Genomic DNA, 18900 nt, shown 5'->3' on the forward strand with positions numbered 1-18900 from the left:
AAACCAAGGCAGCTATACGAGATGTGAAGACGCCTGATCGCCTACCAGAGGGGTTTCTGCTTTCTTCTAGTGAGCCATCTGTCACCGAGTTCACACTCTCCCTGCTAACCAGAGAGCTGCCAAAGTCTCTAAACCAAGCACACGCACACATCTGAACGCAAAGACATATAGCCCACTAGGCACACACTCAACCCAGCTTACACTCTGCGTGACAAGTTAATCAGCAAACGCCACAAAAAAAAGAAAAGCAAACGCAGTGGAATACAAATCACTTCAGGTGCAGAGAGAAATTTGTTCAACTTTAAAATCCACTGTGCTCGAAGCTTTATAGACCAAGACTACATTTTTAAAGCTGGACCAAAATGAACTAGCTGATCCATATTGACAAGATTTACAAAGTTCTCTCCTTCCTGCTTTACAGCTTTTGATATATAAACAAACCAACAGCCAGTCTTATAGATGAAGGTTTTGTAAAGATAAATGGATTGAAAATCTCACTTGAGGCCTGTGTGACAAAGTTCAGCTTGTAGGGACTGAGGGACCCAAATATTTCCCTCTGGGTTTAATTGTGTGCAATCACTGCTGAGACCATTCAGAACAATAAAAACCTGTTTATTATTTATAGTTTTTATCTGAATTTTTAACTAAATTCATATCCCTACAACGGAGTATGGGGGTAAACAAAATATCTGTGATTTTAAGAAATACGTCATAATAAAATGAGAATTTAAATCATAATTTAACAAGAAAAAGTCATAATATTACAAGAATAAAATTGCGATTTAAAGAAGGTCATAATATAATTGGAATAACGTCATAATTTAACAAGAAAAATATTACTCATTTTAACGCAGGCAGCGGGCTGACTTTCTGATATTCCTCCTCTAAAATAACATGCATCTATATTCTCGTACATTTACGACTTTTGTCTTGTAAATTTATGACACTTATAATATGAATTTATTTTCATTCTACAACGACTTTATTCTCATTATATAACGACTATATTCTCCCAAATTTACGGTTAATTCTTTCATTTATTTTTCCTTTCAGTGGTCCTAACATTCCGTCTGTTGGTGGCCTTATCACTGTCTATAGGGAGCTTTGTAAATGTAACGCTTGCTGTAATCTACCACCCCCATAGACCAGCTGGCTCTTTTTTGAGTTGAATTTTTATCCCCTTCAGAAAATACACTCTGCAATATTTCTGATGTGAAATCCATAGATGGCCTGAGGAACACGTCTAATCTGAGGAAACAGCAGCCGCATGTTAACGTCAGCAACCCTGCACCCAGCGCTGAAGGAGTTAAACCCTCCGCCCTCCACAGTGTTGGATGACATTAGCTTTGCATTTTTACTATCATCAGCCAACACTCAGCCACTCGCTGCATCCTTAATTTCTTATCAACCTGCCATTCTACATCCCTGTGAAGTCAACTGACCTCCGTAAGCTCGCTCTCCACACTGAGCCTGGCTGATTCAAAAAGCAGGAAGTTTGTACTTTCTATTTAATTTCCATCTGCTGAACTCTAATAGAACTGAAATCTATTTTTTATTGGGTTCCTGCGTATCAGCACAAGTTAAACATGTCACAATATATTTAGTACAGAAACCACTTTGACAGTTTTAAATTCACGTGTCACTTACAGACCAAACAGTCCAATTCTAAACAAGAAATATCAACATCTAACTAACAGCGATTGTTTTATTCTTTTATTCCTCATTAGACAAAAATATTCTATATTAACCCGATTAAGACAATAATCAGAATAAGACACTGCCATGTAAACAGCATTTTTTGACGACCTTAACCCAATAAGATCATAATCGGAATAAGTAATAATCAAATTACGATATGTGGAGCATTCTGACCTTTGTTGCATTATGTAGACATGTTTACATCTTTATCTTATTACAACGTCCTATTGGAGTTTTCACAGCATTTTGCAACATCGACATACGACAATTACCAACTGCTCGACGACACATAGCCTGGGTTTGAGTGTAAACGAGTAGTATGACGTAATGTTGACAGGAGTCATAATCTGACTATGCTCTTGTCCATGTAAACATAGTCAAAGTTTTATTTTCATTTCATCTCTGGTGTAGTTTCTTCCTTGTTAAGCAATTCATAACATTGTTAAGAAAGATGCTGTATAAAAAGTTATAATTTCTATTATTTAGAGTTCTTGAGAAAAATCATTTCATGTGTAAAACCTTAGTTTTTCAGACACCAAGTTTTCTACTTGCATGTTAGTGATCTATGTAACAACTGTACATGGCTGATATCTAATCATTAAACAGGCAGATTGTCCAGAAATCTGCTAATTCGTGCTCCTCTTTTAAATTCACAGAGAGAGAGCACATGGTGTTTTCTCAGAAGAGCATTCAGGACATTCAGCAAAAAGTATATTTTAAAGTCGGTATAACGTGAGAGAACATTTCCACCTCAAGGGGAAGAGTAACTTCTGTAGAAGGGCTTTTAATTTTTAATGAAGTCCAAGGTCTGTGTGCAGCCTTTCAACTTTTATCTTCTTTTAAGTCTTCAGTCTTGTCTGTCATTACACATCTCTTCATCTGTCGACTGTAGGGCCGTGTAGTCCGGACGATGCTTGAGTCTCAGTCAGGATACAAAAAACATATCTTTCTTACTTAAGAATTCTTACTAAGAATATAAAACATGTTCTACTTCAAACCCCCTTTTATGGATTTCACCAGAGAGGCCAGACTTCTCAATTGTTAAATGTTGCCGATACACAAGTGGAATTTTGCATAGATAAAATAAAAATAATAAATGATGAAAGAAAAAGAAAATGATGAAATGCATGAATGAAATCAGAAATGCTCTAAGTGAATTGCTTTCTCCCTACAGAGCCTTAAATGTCGGCCTTACTCAGACTCTTTGAGTTGTCTACTCACCGATCTCTTTGCCCAGTCCGGAGCGCAGGATGGCACCAGCCGATGTGACCACGGCGCAGGTCTTGAAGCTGCTCTGCTCCTGCTGCTTGTACAGTTGTTCCAGCGGAAGGGACGGCACAAGGCGAGCCCAGCCGAGCGAGGAGAAGGGCTGCTCCGACCCGTCCACCGTCCTCAGCCGGGCCTGAGCTTTCATTTGACACAGCAGCTCCTTGGCACTCTGGGCAGCCATGCGGTGGCCCTTGTAGGAAACGTGGTGTTTGTTGGCGCTCACGTAGTCTTTCATGGCGCGCTGCAGCCGAGGACTCAGCATGCCGGAGGACACACGGCCTCGCCACAGCCGCTGCACCACAGATGCCGATTTGGAGAAATAATATTCCTCCAAATCAGTGGAGTCGCCACCGGCCCGCCTGTGTGCTCTCTCCCTAATTCTGTTTCCCAGTTGTTCATCTTCGTTTTCCCTCGCATCTTCCTCCTCTTCCTCCTCCTCCTCCCCACCATCACGGTGGCGTGTGGTTCTAATATGGTTCTGATACTCTTTGAGCTGAGATGTTCTCTCACGACTCAGGACTGCAGGGTCTGAGTGAGAGCCCACGTTCTCCGTACCAAAGGAGGACCAGGCAGCCAGGCTCTGGGGGTCCAGGTAATCCTGGCGGCTGGCTTCCTGGCTGCCATAGACAGCATAGGGAGCACTGTTGGGGCTGCGGCTCGCCTCCAGGCTGGACTCTGGGGTCATGGAGCTGGCCGAAGGCTCTGGCTCGTCTCCGGGATAGGTTGTAGTTAACGTCAAAGACCGTTCAGGTCGGGAGCCCATGATGGCGTGATGTTGATGGGAGGCCTGTATGGAGGCCAGGCGACGTGTGTCAGGGTGCTGGGAGAGTAAGGAGCCAGCAGAGGTCAGGGGCTCGTCCACACGAGCATCCAGGAAGTAAGAGAGGAGGGCGAGGAAGAGGAGAACCCAGGCCAGCATTCCCACCAGCACTAGCCTCCGCCACTGCCTCATACTGGACTTCATTACCTCTCACTCACATACACGCCTGTTCAGCTGGCCAACCACCAACCAAGCCCCACAGCCAGGGCTTAGCCCAGGAGTCAGCCGGAGGGCCTGGAATACAAAAAAAGGAATGCGACAGCTCAGGGGATGAAGAAGAAAATGTAGATTCTTGTAGCAGAGGTTTGAAACACTCACCTGAACTGATGCTTTTAGTTCTTCATGTCCATGTGTCCACCAGGATATAACAGGACCCTGAGAAGAGGAGTGTTACAAATTAGTGAGGTCAAGAGTGCAGACGGACGAATTAAGCTGTGGGAGCATGAAAACACACTTCCCACATAGACACACAGCAGGAAAACACACTTCCCACATAGACACACAGCAGGAAAACACATCTGCAGGGTAAAATGTGGCTGCTTTCCACTGCATAACAGAAGAGAGGGGTTTTAAAAACTCCTACAAATATTCAGTTTTCTGAATCTTTGCATGAAGATGAGTGACAAATAAAAAGTATTTAAACAATATTTTTGAAAATATCTATGCTTTACCTTTTTGGTGCCTATATTGTTGCACAGCACAGTATTATTCTCTACTTATAAATAGATGCATTTGTGCCACAGCTTGTTTTTCAATTTATTTGTTGTACAATTCGTTGAGAAACGAAATTGCCAAAGTTAAAAATAAATTATGAAGTAAACAAGAATGGCACTCAGTGGAGCACAAACCTCCGCCAAGGCCCAACGGACCCTTCAAATTCAATCAAGCTGCAGGACGGATATACACGTCACTTCCTGCACCGTCACGGTGCGCTTGACCATGCCCACTAATCACGCATTCAATCAACGCCATCAAGTGCCGACCACATGGTGAAAATTTTATGTAAATCGAATTAAAGTTGTAAAGAGGCTTACCTCGTTTTGGCAGAAGGTGGTGCTATCACTATCACTACATACGACTAATAGATCTTTGCAGGTCAAAAACACTATTGTTTCTCTTCAGATCGTATAAATCTTTCACCTTTGCAACAGTCAAAGACATCAAAGGAATCTATTACCACTGAAACTGTGACACATTACACACATTTAGTTTGAGGGAGATTGAACGAAGTACACTGAAGTTACAGCAATTTCGTGTGTCACAGCGACTTGTTGAAATTTGACCCACGCCACTGACATGGCGTTCGACAAAAACTCAGTTTCCATAAGACTACATCATCAATGCCTTGAGGCCGTTCTGACAAAGTTCGACATGCTTGTGGTCAATGGACGAGGTGGTGTACATCAAAGTGTGAGACATGCAAAAAACAAGACGTTTCCTGTTGCCATCAGGGGGCGCTGTGAATGTAAGTCATGATTTCTGTGTTGATGTCATCAGGCCGGGACTCTTGTCAGGTCCAGTTTGGAGTCAATTGGACCATGTATGTCCGAGATACAACAACCTCGTGTTTTGATGGTGATCTTAAATATTTGACACCATGGTCACACCGTGATGAAAACTCAAAAATCAAGGTAGTTTTATTCTGCAAGGAGTTAAGATGACACTCACCGAATTTGAAGTTGATCTGATGAAAGCTCTAGGAGGAGTTTGTTAAAATACACAACATGTAAAATGGCCAAAATGGCCACTAAATCCAGAATGGCAGACTTCCGGTTGCATTAATCAAATTGAACCCAGGCACAGGTCCGGTCATGATACACGTGTGTACCGAATTTCGTAAAGCTCGGTTAAACCAGACGGAATTGCTGCGTTTTAGGGAGCACTTTTGAGCCATTTTGCCACGACCTATTCGAATTCACTCCAGAATAAGTACATTTGTATCAGGCCTGAAGCGCCTGCGAAGTTTGGAGAGTTTTGGTGTTTGTTCAAGCCGTCAAAAATTTGATTTATTTGCCTGAATAAGCAAACGAAAAGCAATAGGGCCTTCGCACTGTCGGTGCTCGGGCCCTAATAAACCAAAAAATTATAAGTACATATAGTCTTTAATTTAATCATGTATTCAAGTATGTATTTCATTATTTGTTTCTAATTTTCTAATCTCCAGTTCTGCATAGCCGTCACCACAACAACAACCACTGCTCCTCTGAGACACGCAGAGTAGCTTAGTCGAGTTGTTGTTGTGCCACAATAATTAAGGACAACGCTTAAACACCATCAAATCATTATCAGCCTGACTTGTTTTTTTCCTGCCGCTTTGATAATAATCCAGTGCTCAACCAGTCAGGTTCACTGACATCTTCCAGAGCGAAATGCACTGCAATCAAGGTGAATAAATGAAGCATTAAATAGCCTCACATTAGAGCAATAAAACCCTCTCATCCACATGTAATTATGAATTTTTGGCTCTTAACGTGGAGGATTTTCTCTTGAGAGTGGAGCTAGGATGAAAACAAATCGATGCAGAGTGTTAAGCCTCTTCTAGTCCTTATTACAGCTTCCTGTGTGTGTAGCTGCTGAGTCCTGCAGAGAGCAGCAGCGGTGATCTCAGGCACCCTCCGCTTTCCCCCCGTCTCCATGAAAACTTAAAACACCCAGGCCTCTCCCTCCCCGAGGCCACACAGGAGGCCAAAGCTCATCCACTGACCCTGGTCAAGCAGGAGGAGAACAGCAGGGGGCAACTGGGCCAGAGGGAGAAGAGACAGTGTGGGAGAAAAACACGCACACACATCTGCACAAACACACATCTGATTACTTTCTGTAAACTTGTGGCTGTTCTTGCCTCAGGGCTGAGAGTTGGGATGGGTAGCAGTTTCGACATGTCTACAACACTGAGGTTGAATGTTACTTTGTGGAAAATATGCCATTTACCACCTGGAAATAACAACAGCATGTCTGACACTCTGACACACACACACACACACACACACACACACACAGTTATCAAAAAGCAAATGTCATCTATATGCACCGCTACTCCACAGAAGCCCATTGCAGTGTGTCACGCACACACCCCACAGCATGTGTGTGTGCCCTGAGGCGTGGCGTGTGTGTGTGTGTGTGTGTGTGTGTGTGTGTGTTTTCTTGCCTCACCTGGCAGCAATCAGGATGTGTGCTTCAGTAACTGCAGCGAAACAACATAAATGTGTGGCACAGATGGAGAGGCGGGCGTGGAGGACAGAGCCAGTCTTGTGAGGTTCTACGCACACACAATGAAAACGGTACAAAAAAGGAAACATAGAAACGTTGCGCCTGCCAGACAGCGAAGGACGACTAAACGACTTAGTGGGAGAGAGCAGGAGACGGTGATGAACAAAAAGGACTTTTTTACCAAAAAAAAAAACTAAATCCGAGCGAATATGGGATAGTGAGACAATGTTTATGTTCCATTATTTACAACTTAGAAAATAAATGTTGCTAGAGGGAATATTTGACATTTTTGCTGTAAAAATACGTCGATGAACTACATTGATCAATCAACATTTAATTCTGGTGACCATAAAATACAACATTTGTAGTGTTTACAACTTCGGTTTACATTGATTGGTCGGTTTCTGAGTGGCAGCAGCTACATCCCCCGCAGCTCACAGCAAGATCGGTGAGGGGATGTGAAAGTAATCACAATAATGCAAAATTTAGTTTTAGTTAAGAAAAAAAAAACTACACTTTGCTGTTCCTAATGGGACGTCTACAGTGGAGGAGTAGGGAGGGGAGTGGCGTTTTGTTCCAGGCTACATGCGGTCGTGCCAAATACCTGGTACAAGGCATGATGATGCCTGTAATTTCACTCTAAACTTGACTCAACTCTAGTGATTTGGCAAGTACAATAAGTGTAGACCAATTCAGGCAAAGGGTTCAGAGCTTGATCATCTTTGACAGTTTATTCACCAGGAAACAGATACTGTACATAAAACTGACTTGGGTTGAGATTATGAGATTTTGGCTCGTTCTCTGGTCCACTTACAGTCTAGCAAAATTGAATCTGTGTTCTCCAGACTCCCTGACTGACCCCGTTTATATAGACATCAATAATCCATATCAACCCAATTGAAACAATAGTCAGAATAAGACACTGCCCTGTTTATATGTAGGAAATGGTGCAGTACACATGGAGCGGTGTTGCAGTGGTTAGCACGTGTGTGTGTGTGTGGCTTTTGTCTGGGAACTCCGGCTTCCTCCCACGGTCCAAAGGCATGCAGATTGAGTTTAAATTGATGGCAGACTGTAGGTGTGAATGTGAGTGTGAATAGTTGTTTGTCTCTGTATGTTGATGACCTGTCCTGTGTGTATCCCACCTCCTGCCCAATGTCAACTGGGATTGGCTGAAGCCCCCACGCAACCCTCAAAAGGATAAGCAGTGGAGATTATGGATGGATGTCAGAAATGGCGTATGAATCTTTCTTACATTTGGTTTTCTCCATATCATTTCTTTCTTCAAACAAAAGGAACTTGATGAATACGACACTGGATCTCAGCCAACCACTGCAAAAACAACCCAAACAGAACCACAAAAGAGGAAACTAAAGAAAGTATTGTATTGGAAAGTTCCACTGATCAGTGTATTACTGTCATGACTGATGCTGTCTACCTTGACAGTATGTAACCTCAAAGTGGAAGCAACAGCAGATGTTTGTCTGTGTACCAAATTGCATGTGACCACAAACAGTGTGTATGCACTTTGAGGTAACGTTCCTTCCAACAGCCACAGATGACGATTCCCTGTCCGTATTTCATGCTATGTTTCCTGAAACATGTATGAGAACCTGCTTTTTGGACTTTGGGGGAGTTCCACTTTGAGCACCCATGCTTATTGTGTAACCTCTGCAGAGCTTACTATTAAAAACTCAAAGGCAACTCCGGTCTGAGAAACTCTTTATTTCACATCTCGAGATAAATTTCCACCACAGTATATTTATAGGTATTTTCCTTTTTGAAAAACCACATTCTTTGAGACCCAGCATGCCCTGCTGCTCCCTGCTGTAAGATTCTCCTTGTGTCTATAGTACAGGCATTGCCGGAGGTGACTGTACTGAACTCTCACTATTTTACTGCCAGGTAAATACTGCCAGCCGTCACGAGAGTACAGCTGCAAAGCATCCCACTGAAAATGGTTTAGTCCACTTTACCGGAGAGTGCTGAGGAACCAGGGTCGAGGGGGTCTTGAAAAATATTCTCAAATAAGCAAACAGAGGATTCTGTCGGAAATAAAGATTCTGGCTTTGGTATTGGAAAGTGATACCAGGAGTTATGGAGAACTTAAATGTAGACGTTAGCTCACTGGAACACGTTCTCCATACTTGCCTCTATTTAAGCAGAAAATAGACGTCAATTACAATAAGTGGGCAGAGTCTGGTTATGCTAATAGAGATTAAAGGGAACCGTTTATGCCGATTTCCAGCTCTATAATTTTATTCTGGGGCTCCACTCGAGTCACTTTGCATGATTAACAGCTTCTATTTGTCTCACACTGCCTGTTAAACAACCTCGCAGTTGAGCTTCGGACTGAAACAGGTCATGTAAGAACCCATGTTCTTCTGTCTGCACATAACAATGGTACAGTGGCAACCAAATTAACCAAATCAAGCAGTTTGTTCATTTTCTTCATTCAGAGATTGGTACCCACCGATCTGCCAACAAGGCGACGTCAGACACACGCCTGTCTTCAAACCAATCAACATCAAGCATACGTAAACACAGACCACGTGGGTGAGGATGATAGGATGTACATATGTCAAAACTAAATCAGATCAAATGCAAACAATGACAAAGGCATGAACCTTGGTTCAGACTTTCAGGTGTGTGGCAACTACTCAAATCAAATCATAGATGTTTGGGTGTCAATATGAGAATTGACAGTGAAAACATCTACAAACAAAGAATACAACAAATATTGCCTTCATTACTGGCTTATTGTGTGCAGAATTGTATCGTAAACATGCCTGGTCAACATATATAAGAAAACGCAGATGCCTTTACTGCTGTATCTGTGATAAGCCAACATTGGCTGATAAAATCTGCCAGGCAATACATCAGTCAGGCTCAATTTTGGATCGCTGAATTCATTTGTGAACTTCCAGGCCAAGTCTCCCAGGATCATGAGAGGAGAACATGGTATAATTGCAAAAGCAGCACAAGCTCCATGTGTGAGGGGATTTTCAAGTGAGGTCTAACATGAGGGGCCACAATTAGAAACAGGATGTAGCCTGAAACAGAGGTGGGTGTTGGGTTGGTGTTCGTATTTTCACTACTGAGGCCCAGTTATTTATGAGCTCTAGCTTGGGCGAAGTGCTTTTTATCGGTTAACACCACTCATGAAATCATCCTGCAACTCAGAAAATAAGTATGTTTGAAATCCAAGTGTATGTTGTGTCCATCAAAACCTGCTAACCCACAAAGTGTACCAGTGTTGGAATTGGGAGTGGCTGCATCCAAACATTGAGTGTGAATTTTCACACATACAGACTCAAGAGAGTAGCAGCCACAGAAGTAGCACACAATCATGCCAAACGAACTAATAAATGGGTAATTCACATTTTAAATAAGACTATGGTGACTTCTTCCATGCATTTTGAGCTGTGTCTTCTGAATTATACTGTGTTTTTGGTACTTTTCCCCAAATATAGGCCTAACCTTAAAGGTTTTATTTGAGCAGCAGTCTTGAGAACACAACTGCAGTATCATTTCCCTCCATATTTAAGAGCAACTTAATTAATTCATGCAGATTTTAATAATGGATAATATAAATAATGAGCTCAGTTGGCTCCATTATTAAACTGTATGTGGCTTCTCAAGTGGAATTTCTGACTTTGGGGGAAACGAAAGCCTCAAAAGATAAAGATTGTTCATGAATTCTAACAATTAACTGGCTGGAGTTTTTTTTCTTGTTCCAATCTCTCATTTTCACATCTTCCAATAAAAATCAACTAAGGGTCGAGTTTACGCTCCACTAATGGAATCTGACACATTCCACTTCAAATGAGCAAATTCCATCTAAAATCTTTCTTTTACAGAGTTTGAATAAATGTTCGTTCTAACACGGAGGTTTTGTACCCGAGATCGTAAATTAATGTCAAGACAAGACATCAAGGTGTAAACCTGTGAGGCAGCTGAGCAGTAATTCATTTCACCATTTTAACTGCCAGGTCTTAAAATTTGCAGATAGAAATAATCTTAGACAGTATTATTTTCAGACTTTAAAAAGTGCCTGTCATATGTATAGAGTTCTGATGTTTCCAGTCACAAAACTGTGCTTAATGCAGAGGTTGATACAGATATTGATCCATTTTTGTAACTGCGACATGAACCTCCCAAACACAGCAAATGGAAGGTATAATATTTCACTGTACAACACGTACCACCTGTACATTCTCATACATCATATCTAGAGACAAAAGCTTGAGTGGTTACATGAGACAAGAGCAAAGAAGCTGCATCACAATCATCACCTGAAGTCCTGAGCTGGAGAGAGCAATCTGAGCTCAAACTAAAAAGGCATATGTGCAGACTAACTGTTCATTTAATGAAGCCCCTGCTGCAGGTCCACTCTGCTGCAGCCCCCAGAGGAAATGAGGTTATTACTGTGCAAACTTCACCATGTGTAATTATACAGCCAGCATTCGCTGCACTTCATCACACCTTTAAACTCAATAGTGCAGCTGTTAAGTATAAAGCCAGTAGACTAAACTAGATAAAGCAGAGTCGTGCAGTGAAAAACAATCAAGTAGAATGTTTGTCATCGCTGCTAATTTTGTAGCATCAAAATCCATAAATGGACATTAGAAGGTGCTATGTGACATTATGTGATATGAAGACAGGGCTGGGAAGTATTTTTATCTTTTAAAAAAGGTATTATTTATTTTCAGACGAGACATAGGATGAGACTAAACCTTTCATGTCATAGTTACATACTATCATGTTCCCTAGCCCCTTTCTTCCAAGCCAGCATCTATCATGCATATGAGGCATTTATGAAACATGTGTAAATCGTAGCAATGGCACTGTATGAGCCGTTGCATGCACATGTGTAATTATACAGCGAAGTGTCTGCGCTTTCCAGAGGGTTCACTGCACTTCATCACATCTGGAAACTCCACAGTGCAGCTGTGAGGAAAAGCCAGTAGACCGAACTGAGCTCATATAAAGCAGAGTCTTGCTGTGAAAAACAATCAAGTAAAACAGTTTCATCCAGTGTTCTGTGTTTAACGTCGGTCATTGCTAATAATAACTATATACAAAAGTTTCAGGTTATTACGTGAGGACGGAGCTGATGAAAGGGCTGGGCATTATAACATTATAAAGATTTATTTATACAAATTCAAACAAGATATAGGATGAGACAATACCATTTATATCATTATAGTTTGATGTTATGTTGCATAACCCCTCTCTGCCAAGCTAGTGTCTATCAATAGCCTGCACATGAGGCGTTTAGGGGACGTCTGTAAATTCTATGGGAAATAATCTGGGTTATACTCTCCCCCCTCCAAATTGCAACCAGTAACATGCAACACACTATTAATTTAATTTAATATTAATTTACTTTCACTTTTATTCTATTCCATTATGATGCAACCTTGTGTTAAAATGAAAAGATGTACATTTTTCCCTTCATCAATCTCCACCCAATATCTCACAATTACAAGATTTAGTTAAAAACATTGATTAAAATATAAAAAAACAGAAATTTTGCTTTGACATAGGCATTCAGACCACACAGCCAAATATCACTATTGAGGGGCTTTGTTAAGAGACGTGACCAAGAACCCAAAGGTCACTCTTTCTGAGCGCCAGAGAACGAATGGGAAAAACTATATTTCCTGCCCTAATCCTGCCGCTGCTCCAGCATGACATAATGAAAGGCTTCCTATTCCCCTCACTTCCAAGGCTCACCTTCTCTCCTTCCCCCACATCTGCCTTATTCTCTGACCTACATTCTGCTGTGCTGCTGTGCATGCAGATGTAAATGCAGACACCGCTTCACTGACCACGTTTGTGTCTCTGAACGTTCGTCCTTAAGTCAGTCATTTAATTATTATTCCATACCGACACATAATATAATAAATAACGCATCCACTACTGCATCTCTGTCAATGTGAACAAAAGGGTGAGTGTGTCGATACTGTACTACTGTTTGCCTGCCAGTCTTTGTGTGGAAATGTAACTTACTACCAGCAGTAACTCAACCACCTCCTCACCACTGGCACCTAGCATGCAGAGCTGACAACACACTGCAGGCGATACAGCTCATTCCAGAGATCTGAACGCCTGCCAATCACGTACACAAGGGCATGCAATTGCATAAGTGCATGCACGCATGTAGATGCACAGCTAAGTACAGACCAGCTTGGAAACCTAAAGTAAAAGCGCACATTTTAGCCACAAATAGAATGAAAAGGATGTTATATTTCAGTTCTTGTCTTCAGTGAGGAGGCTAAATGGAGACACAAACAGGCCACTAGAAAAAAAAAAACTGCCAGGCATTCCGAGCTTGGCCTGACAACATCAACATGCAGGGACTTGAATGTATGAGGGTTACTCTCAACCATTATGATGGCTCAATACATTCTAAAATGATTCAAAGAATATAAATGAATTAATACAAGTACTTTTATTTATTTTTCCACTGCAAATCCTACAATCAGACTCTGCAAGTGACATTAAGAAAACGCTTAAAACACCTTTTTACTCCAGCTTTCACTTGGATCTGCAACCTTATTTTTTACCAGACTGTTTTACTGAACATTTACTGACATGTCGTTTTATTGGTCTTTTATTTTTGTTAAATCGTTTTTTTAGTTTGGTGTACCTTTATAAGCTTTTAAGCATTTTATGTTTTTATTGATTTATTTTATTGCACTTTATAATTTAGCACTTTGAGCTAAATATTATGCATGAAAGATGCTATATAAATGAAATTTATTACATCATTACTCATAATCAAATTCCTTAAACACACCTGCACACCTGAGTGTTAGGTGATTTTCTTTGTAACAGAGGGAACAAGTTGAAACAGCTGACAGGGATTTAATCCGCAACATTTTTAACCACTGATTTGAATATCTGGAACCTTGTGAGGGAGCTGGATTTCTCGCAAGTGAGGACTGGCCCAGTAAAGTGTAAGCACTTGGATTGTGGCTGAACTGCGGTGGTTCAGACGGATCAGTGTCCTATGACGGAGGAACCACCGGCAGCTATGTGCACATCGCAAGTGTGGTCAGGCGTTGACACAACTCATCTTAGTCCAGCTGAGACCTCTATAGATTTTCACTTGATATTTCAGAGTTAATTGAATATAAGACATGAGACACTTTGCTCAACCAGACAAACTGTGCAACTGTTAACTCTGCGTCTCATCTGCATGTCGGAGACTCTCCCCTTCTTCACCTCTCGAGTATTTCTTTCATCCGAGTGTAGCTCTCCCCATCACCTCTGTCCTGGTCATGAAAAAGATGCAGTCAGCATATATGCCGACTAAAATCTAACTTAAGTTAGTCAGTAAGCTTAAGAGCAGTCCTCTTCACCAACCTGAGCTTGCACACAAACAGGCTTATTCATACAACATTCAGGACCGTAGTCTCTGACGTCCAGGCCTGTAAGTGTTACCAACATCAGTGGCTCCTAAATACGTCGGCATAGATGTTGCAATAGCATCAGTTATATCAGAACTGGGAAGTATTTGCTTATTGAAAGAAGAGCAAAGAACCGAGAATGGCACTGAAGGCAAGATGTTTTCGCTCTTCTGAGAAGTGCTTTTGGCAAATAGGATAGACTGTGATAGACAGATGGTTCATCCAATCACCTTCCAAGTATTTCTTTGAAAGCTCCTGTCGTGTTCCAAACAGTTGCCAACGAAGCCTCCCAGATGGTTCTGTTCCACAAACCATCTGGCATGTCAGGTTAGGTAAGGTTAGCAACAAACTACACTACAAGTGACCCATTCCACAATGAACACTCGTTTGAGCGAGTGCAAACACAAAAAGGTTTATTAGAGCAGCTTTTATTTTGCATTTCCATGATTTGGTGTATCTACTGTTCGATAGGTATCATGTCAGTTTCAAGACTAATGTCCATTGTCGCCAAGTCATCAAAATACATCACACACACACACACACACACGCTCGCTCGATTTCGAGAAAGGATCAAAGAAAAACAAGCAAGGCATCTTTGATCCCGCTTCTCTGTAGGTGGTAGGGGGATCAGGCTCATGAGGGGATGGTCTCATGCTGCTGTAATACCAGGTGCAGCAAGGTCAGACCAGAAAGTCCTAACTCCATTAAAGACTGATCCCGCTGAGGAAGATTAGGTCTGTCCTGTCCCCCGCTATCCTCCTTCACAGCACTGATTGTATCAGCAGAACAAAAAAATGTCTATTTTTGCAAAGACGTGCTTAGACACTCGTACATTAATCTCGTTCTAAGGAAGCGACCACATCCAGTAATGGCAGAGGGGAACATGGAGGTAGAAGTCTCTCATACACCGCTGTCACAGTCCATCTGCTGTAGAAAATTCACACCTGATCCCACAACAGGGTCAGACATCCAAACAATAATACTGAACTGACACCTGAAAACACATACACAAGCCGTTTTCAGACTTCAACTCTGGAAATCTGGTCGAACCTTATGGAATTTGCCTTTAACGCATGAAGACAGCAGTGAGACATCGCTCGACACGTACACAGCAACAAGCAATTTTCGGAATTCAGACGAGGGGTTGCGCCTGGATAGAGCCTGCAGGAGGCAGGATATGTCATATGAATTTTGATGCGGGAATCCTATTTTTTGTTGACAGCACAACAACACTGGTGTCAGTTCTGATCACCAAAAGCTCTCTTACTTCGATGTCTTTCCAAGTCCACAGCTTTGTCTGCGCCTTCTACATGTATGGCACCTCTTTTTCATCCTGGGACATTAATTCGCTGCAAATATTCCGGACATTTTCTTGCTGCTTTCTCACAAGCACAATGTCCGGACTTCAGAGCATGTCTGGAAGGAGCTACAGGGACAGACATGGCCAAGGTCACTGGGCTATCAATTGGCCCCTCTCTCTCTATTACAGCACCATGTGAAGTGTTCATGCACCGTGTAATTACCAAAACTCAGGACATGTTTCATTTAAAACCAGCACCTCTGACACAGCACTAGAGAGGAAACAAGTCTCTGACTCATTAAGCGTGAATGAGGGACAAGAGAAAGTCATCAAATATCAGAAATCAGACATCAAATGGCTGTTCAATGCCTAAATAGGAGGTGGGTGGGTGTGTGTGACACACACACACACACACACACACACACACACACACACACACACACACACACACACACACACACACACACACACACACACACACACACACACACACACACACACACACACACACACACACACACACACACACACACACACACACACACAGAGAAAAAGGACATCTGATAGAAACACAGGACGGGGAAGAGTTGAATCATCCTGACCTTCTGAGCACAAGCATTGTGATAAATCACACAGGACAGCAGTTCTTGATGACAGGCTTTCACGGTGCAGAGCCCTCTCAAATACAGCCTGCAAGGTCCTGTAAAGGAAATGAGGCTCTTCACCTCACATTATGCTCCATAAATACAGCTGGGAGCACAGACACCCAAGGTGGGTAGGCCTTTGATGTGAGAAGGTAAAGAAAGTCCACTTGAAGCTAATTTAACCATTTGTTCACCTGCTTGTTGAGGCGTAGTGGTTGTAACAACGCTTGTATCCATCAGACTGTATGGTCAGACACCATCACTTCATTTGTTTCTGAACTGGGAATGGATTGAGATTAATTATTTATGCCCATTAACAACTAGGAAAAAACTGAAATAAAGCTTAAGAAGCTTCATTCCACTCCGACCAGCTAAAACCAACAACATCTCTCTGGTCTAGATACAGATCGAGTTCAGACCTGGCATCCACATCCATCTTGGGTGATCCGATGAGACAGTTTCGAGTTCAGGTGTGGACACAACCAAGATGCTTTAATCACACATTTGAGATTTGATCACTTCAGACCACATTTGTAAGGTGGTTTTGACAACTGACTTTAACTCTGTCGATGCAAATGTTTCCTGGGCCACATTGAAGGACCACCTGCTCAAAATGATATCCTCCATCTTGCCAATAAACCCAAAATATTTTTACACTTCTTTATTTGTGGCCACCGCTATATATATATATATATATATATATATATATCAAATGAATAAAATATTTTTTTCACTTTAGAGCACACACAAACTCACACTGACAATAGGCCCATCTGTCACAGTTGGAGAGGAACAGCAACACATTCAGTCGTTGCAAACAGCGATGATGATTTATTTGCATATGGATCAGGGAAGTGAGGTCAGATGACAAGTGGTCACTTGAGACACATGTGGAGACGCATTCTGATGGAAGGTGTGGCCCCTCAACAACTACTCATCTGATCAAATTCGGCAGCTGCATTGCTGAGGACCCAAGGAAGTGCAGTGTCGACTTGATTTGTTTCGGTTGAGCAGATCTCGAGAAAGTTTTTAACGTTGCTAGGGTTAGGGTTACTTTAACTTTAGAAAAAAGGAAGTGACAAAACCCCAGCCATTTTCAGAGATGAATTCTGAAATGTTTTCTGTGGGGTTTCCCTGGAGTTTGCCTTTCACATATGAAGAACACAGCAGGAGATTCTGCGGCCAGACAAGGGGTGGCGTCTGCGTAGAGTGTGCAGGAAACAGGATGCAATGCATAAATTCTGGTGCAGAGATCACGTGTTTTTCTTTACAGTTCATCAACACTGACATCAGCACTTATTACCAAAATCTCCTCTTGTTCATCCAGCCCATGCACTTACAGGGAATCCTCTGGGTAATATCCTGCTGCTTTCAAACATGGACTTACTTGGACATTATCCTGAATTTTTACTAGGGAGCTGGCAGCAGAAACTCCAGAGGTTGTCCGCAACAACAAACTGGGATATTTGGAGTCTTGGGTAGAGCCCCTCCGGATAATTGCAGTTGATTATCTGGTGTTCAGTGCATGTGTGAAAGCAGCTTACATGTGCATGCAGGACCCAGTGTGGACATGCCAGGATTTTAAGCGAGGGGGACCTCTACTGTGACGGCACTTTCTGTGCAATCACGCAGACACCAACAGAGTGGACAAGCCAACTCCCACAAAAAGAAACAAAAACAACTGAGACACACACACACACACACACACACGTCTGTAAGGGTTTCCTTGGTAATGTAAGTTGCCTACACTGAATGTTTATGAGCTTATTGTAAGCAGCCCCCCCCCCCAACCCCACACCAAGCTAAGAACAAGACACATCAATGCTTTCATTGTATAATGCTCATCAGATCGACTTCAGACTTGTCGGGTGTCCTGCTGAGGATTCAGAGTCAACTTCAGTTTCTTGCGATGAAACTTTCAAGAAAACTGTGAGCTGGATTAACATATACAGAGCAATCAGTGCACACTGACAGATGCAGCATTAATGCATAAAAAAATAAATAAAGATGCTGGTAGGATTCATTCGTATTTCACACGCTGGCTGTTGTATTAGTGGAGAAGAAAATGATGTTTGACCAAGCAGAGATGCGCACTAATCTACAGCCATTTTCAGACAGCTTAACCTCTCTATAATCACTCTGAACTCTGGACACTTACTTCTAAACACAGACTGACATAAGCCGACCATCACAGACTAATAGCACAACTAGGAAAGCTACGCCACAATAAGCTGCTCAAACGTCCCATGTCCCTTTTTAAGAAGACACAACAAAGGGAGGAAAGCACCACACACAGAAACAAGACCCCGAGCCATGTCTCCACTCTGGAAGTTTACAATCTCGCGGAGACAGCCAATTACCCTGGACGTCCATGTGTTTCTCATGGAGGGTCCCGTCCTCGGAGCGCTCACACACTCGGCCAGGAGTGAGCGGCACAGCTGGCCTTGATGACTCCAGCGCTCCTGCGTTTGAAGGCTGAGCTCAGATAACTGCTGGTCTGGTCTGTTAGTATGCATCTGAAATTACACCTCTACCTTTTCCCAG

General features: G+C 42.2%; 1 protein-coding gene across 2 annotated transcripts in view; it reads right to left on the reverse strand.

Annotated features, from left to right (window-relative positions):
• st6gal2a (ST6 beta-galactosamide alpha-2,6-sialyltranferase 2a) overlaps positions 1 to 18900 on the reverse strand; it is a 61129-nt gene that overhangs the window by 23467 nt on the left and 18762 nt on the right. For both annotated transcript variants that reach the window (XM_034573716.1, XM_034573715.1), the window contains exons 2-3: positions 4106 to 4162; positions 2920 to 4021 (exon numbers count right to left, since the gene is read on the reverse strand). In XM_034573716.1, the coding sequence (XP_034429607.1) occupies positions 2920 to 3931 (1012 nt within the window). In that variant the 5' untranslated portion in view covers positions 3932 to 4021; positions 4106 to 4162. The remainder of the gene's footprint in view (positions 1 to 2919; positions 4022 to 4105; positions 4163 to 18900) is intronic.

This window comes from Hippoglossus hippoglossus, chromosome 21 (genome assembly GCF_009819705.1).
Source record: "Hippoglossus hippoglossus isolate fHipHip1 chromosome 21, fHipHip1.pri, whole genome shotgun sequence".
Classification (NCBI taxonomy): Eukaryota; Metazoa; Chordata; class Actinopteri; order Pleuronectiformes; family Pleuronectidae; genus Hippoglossus; species Hippoglossus hippoglossus.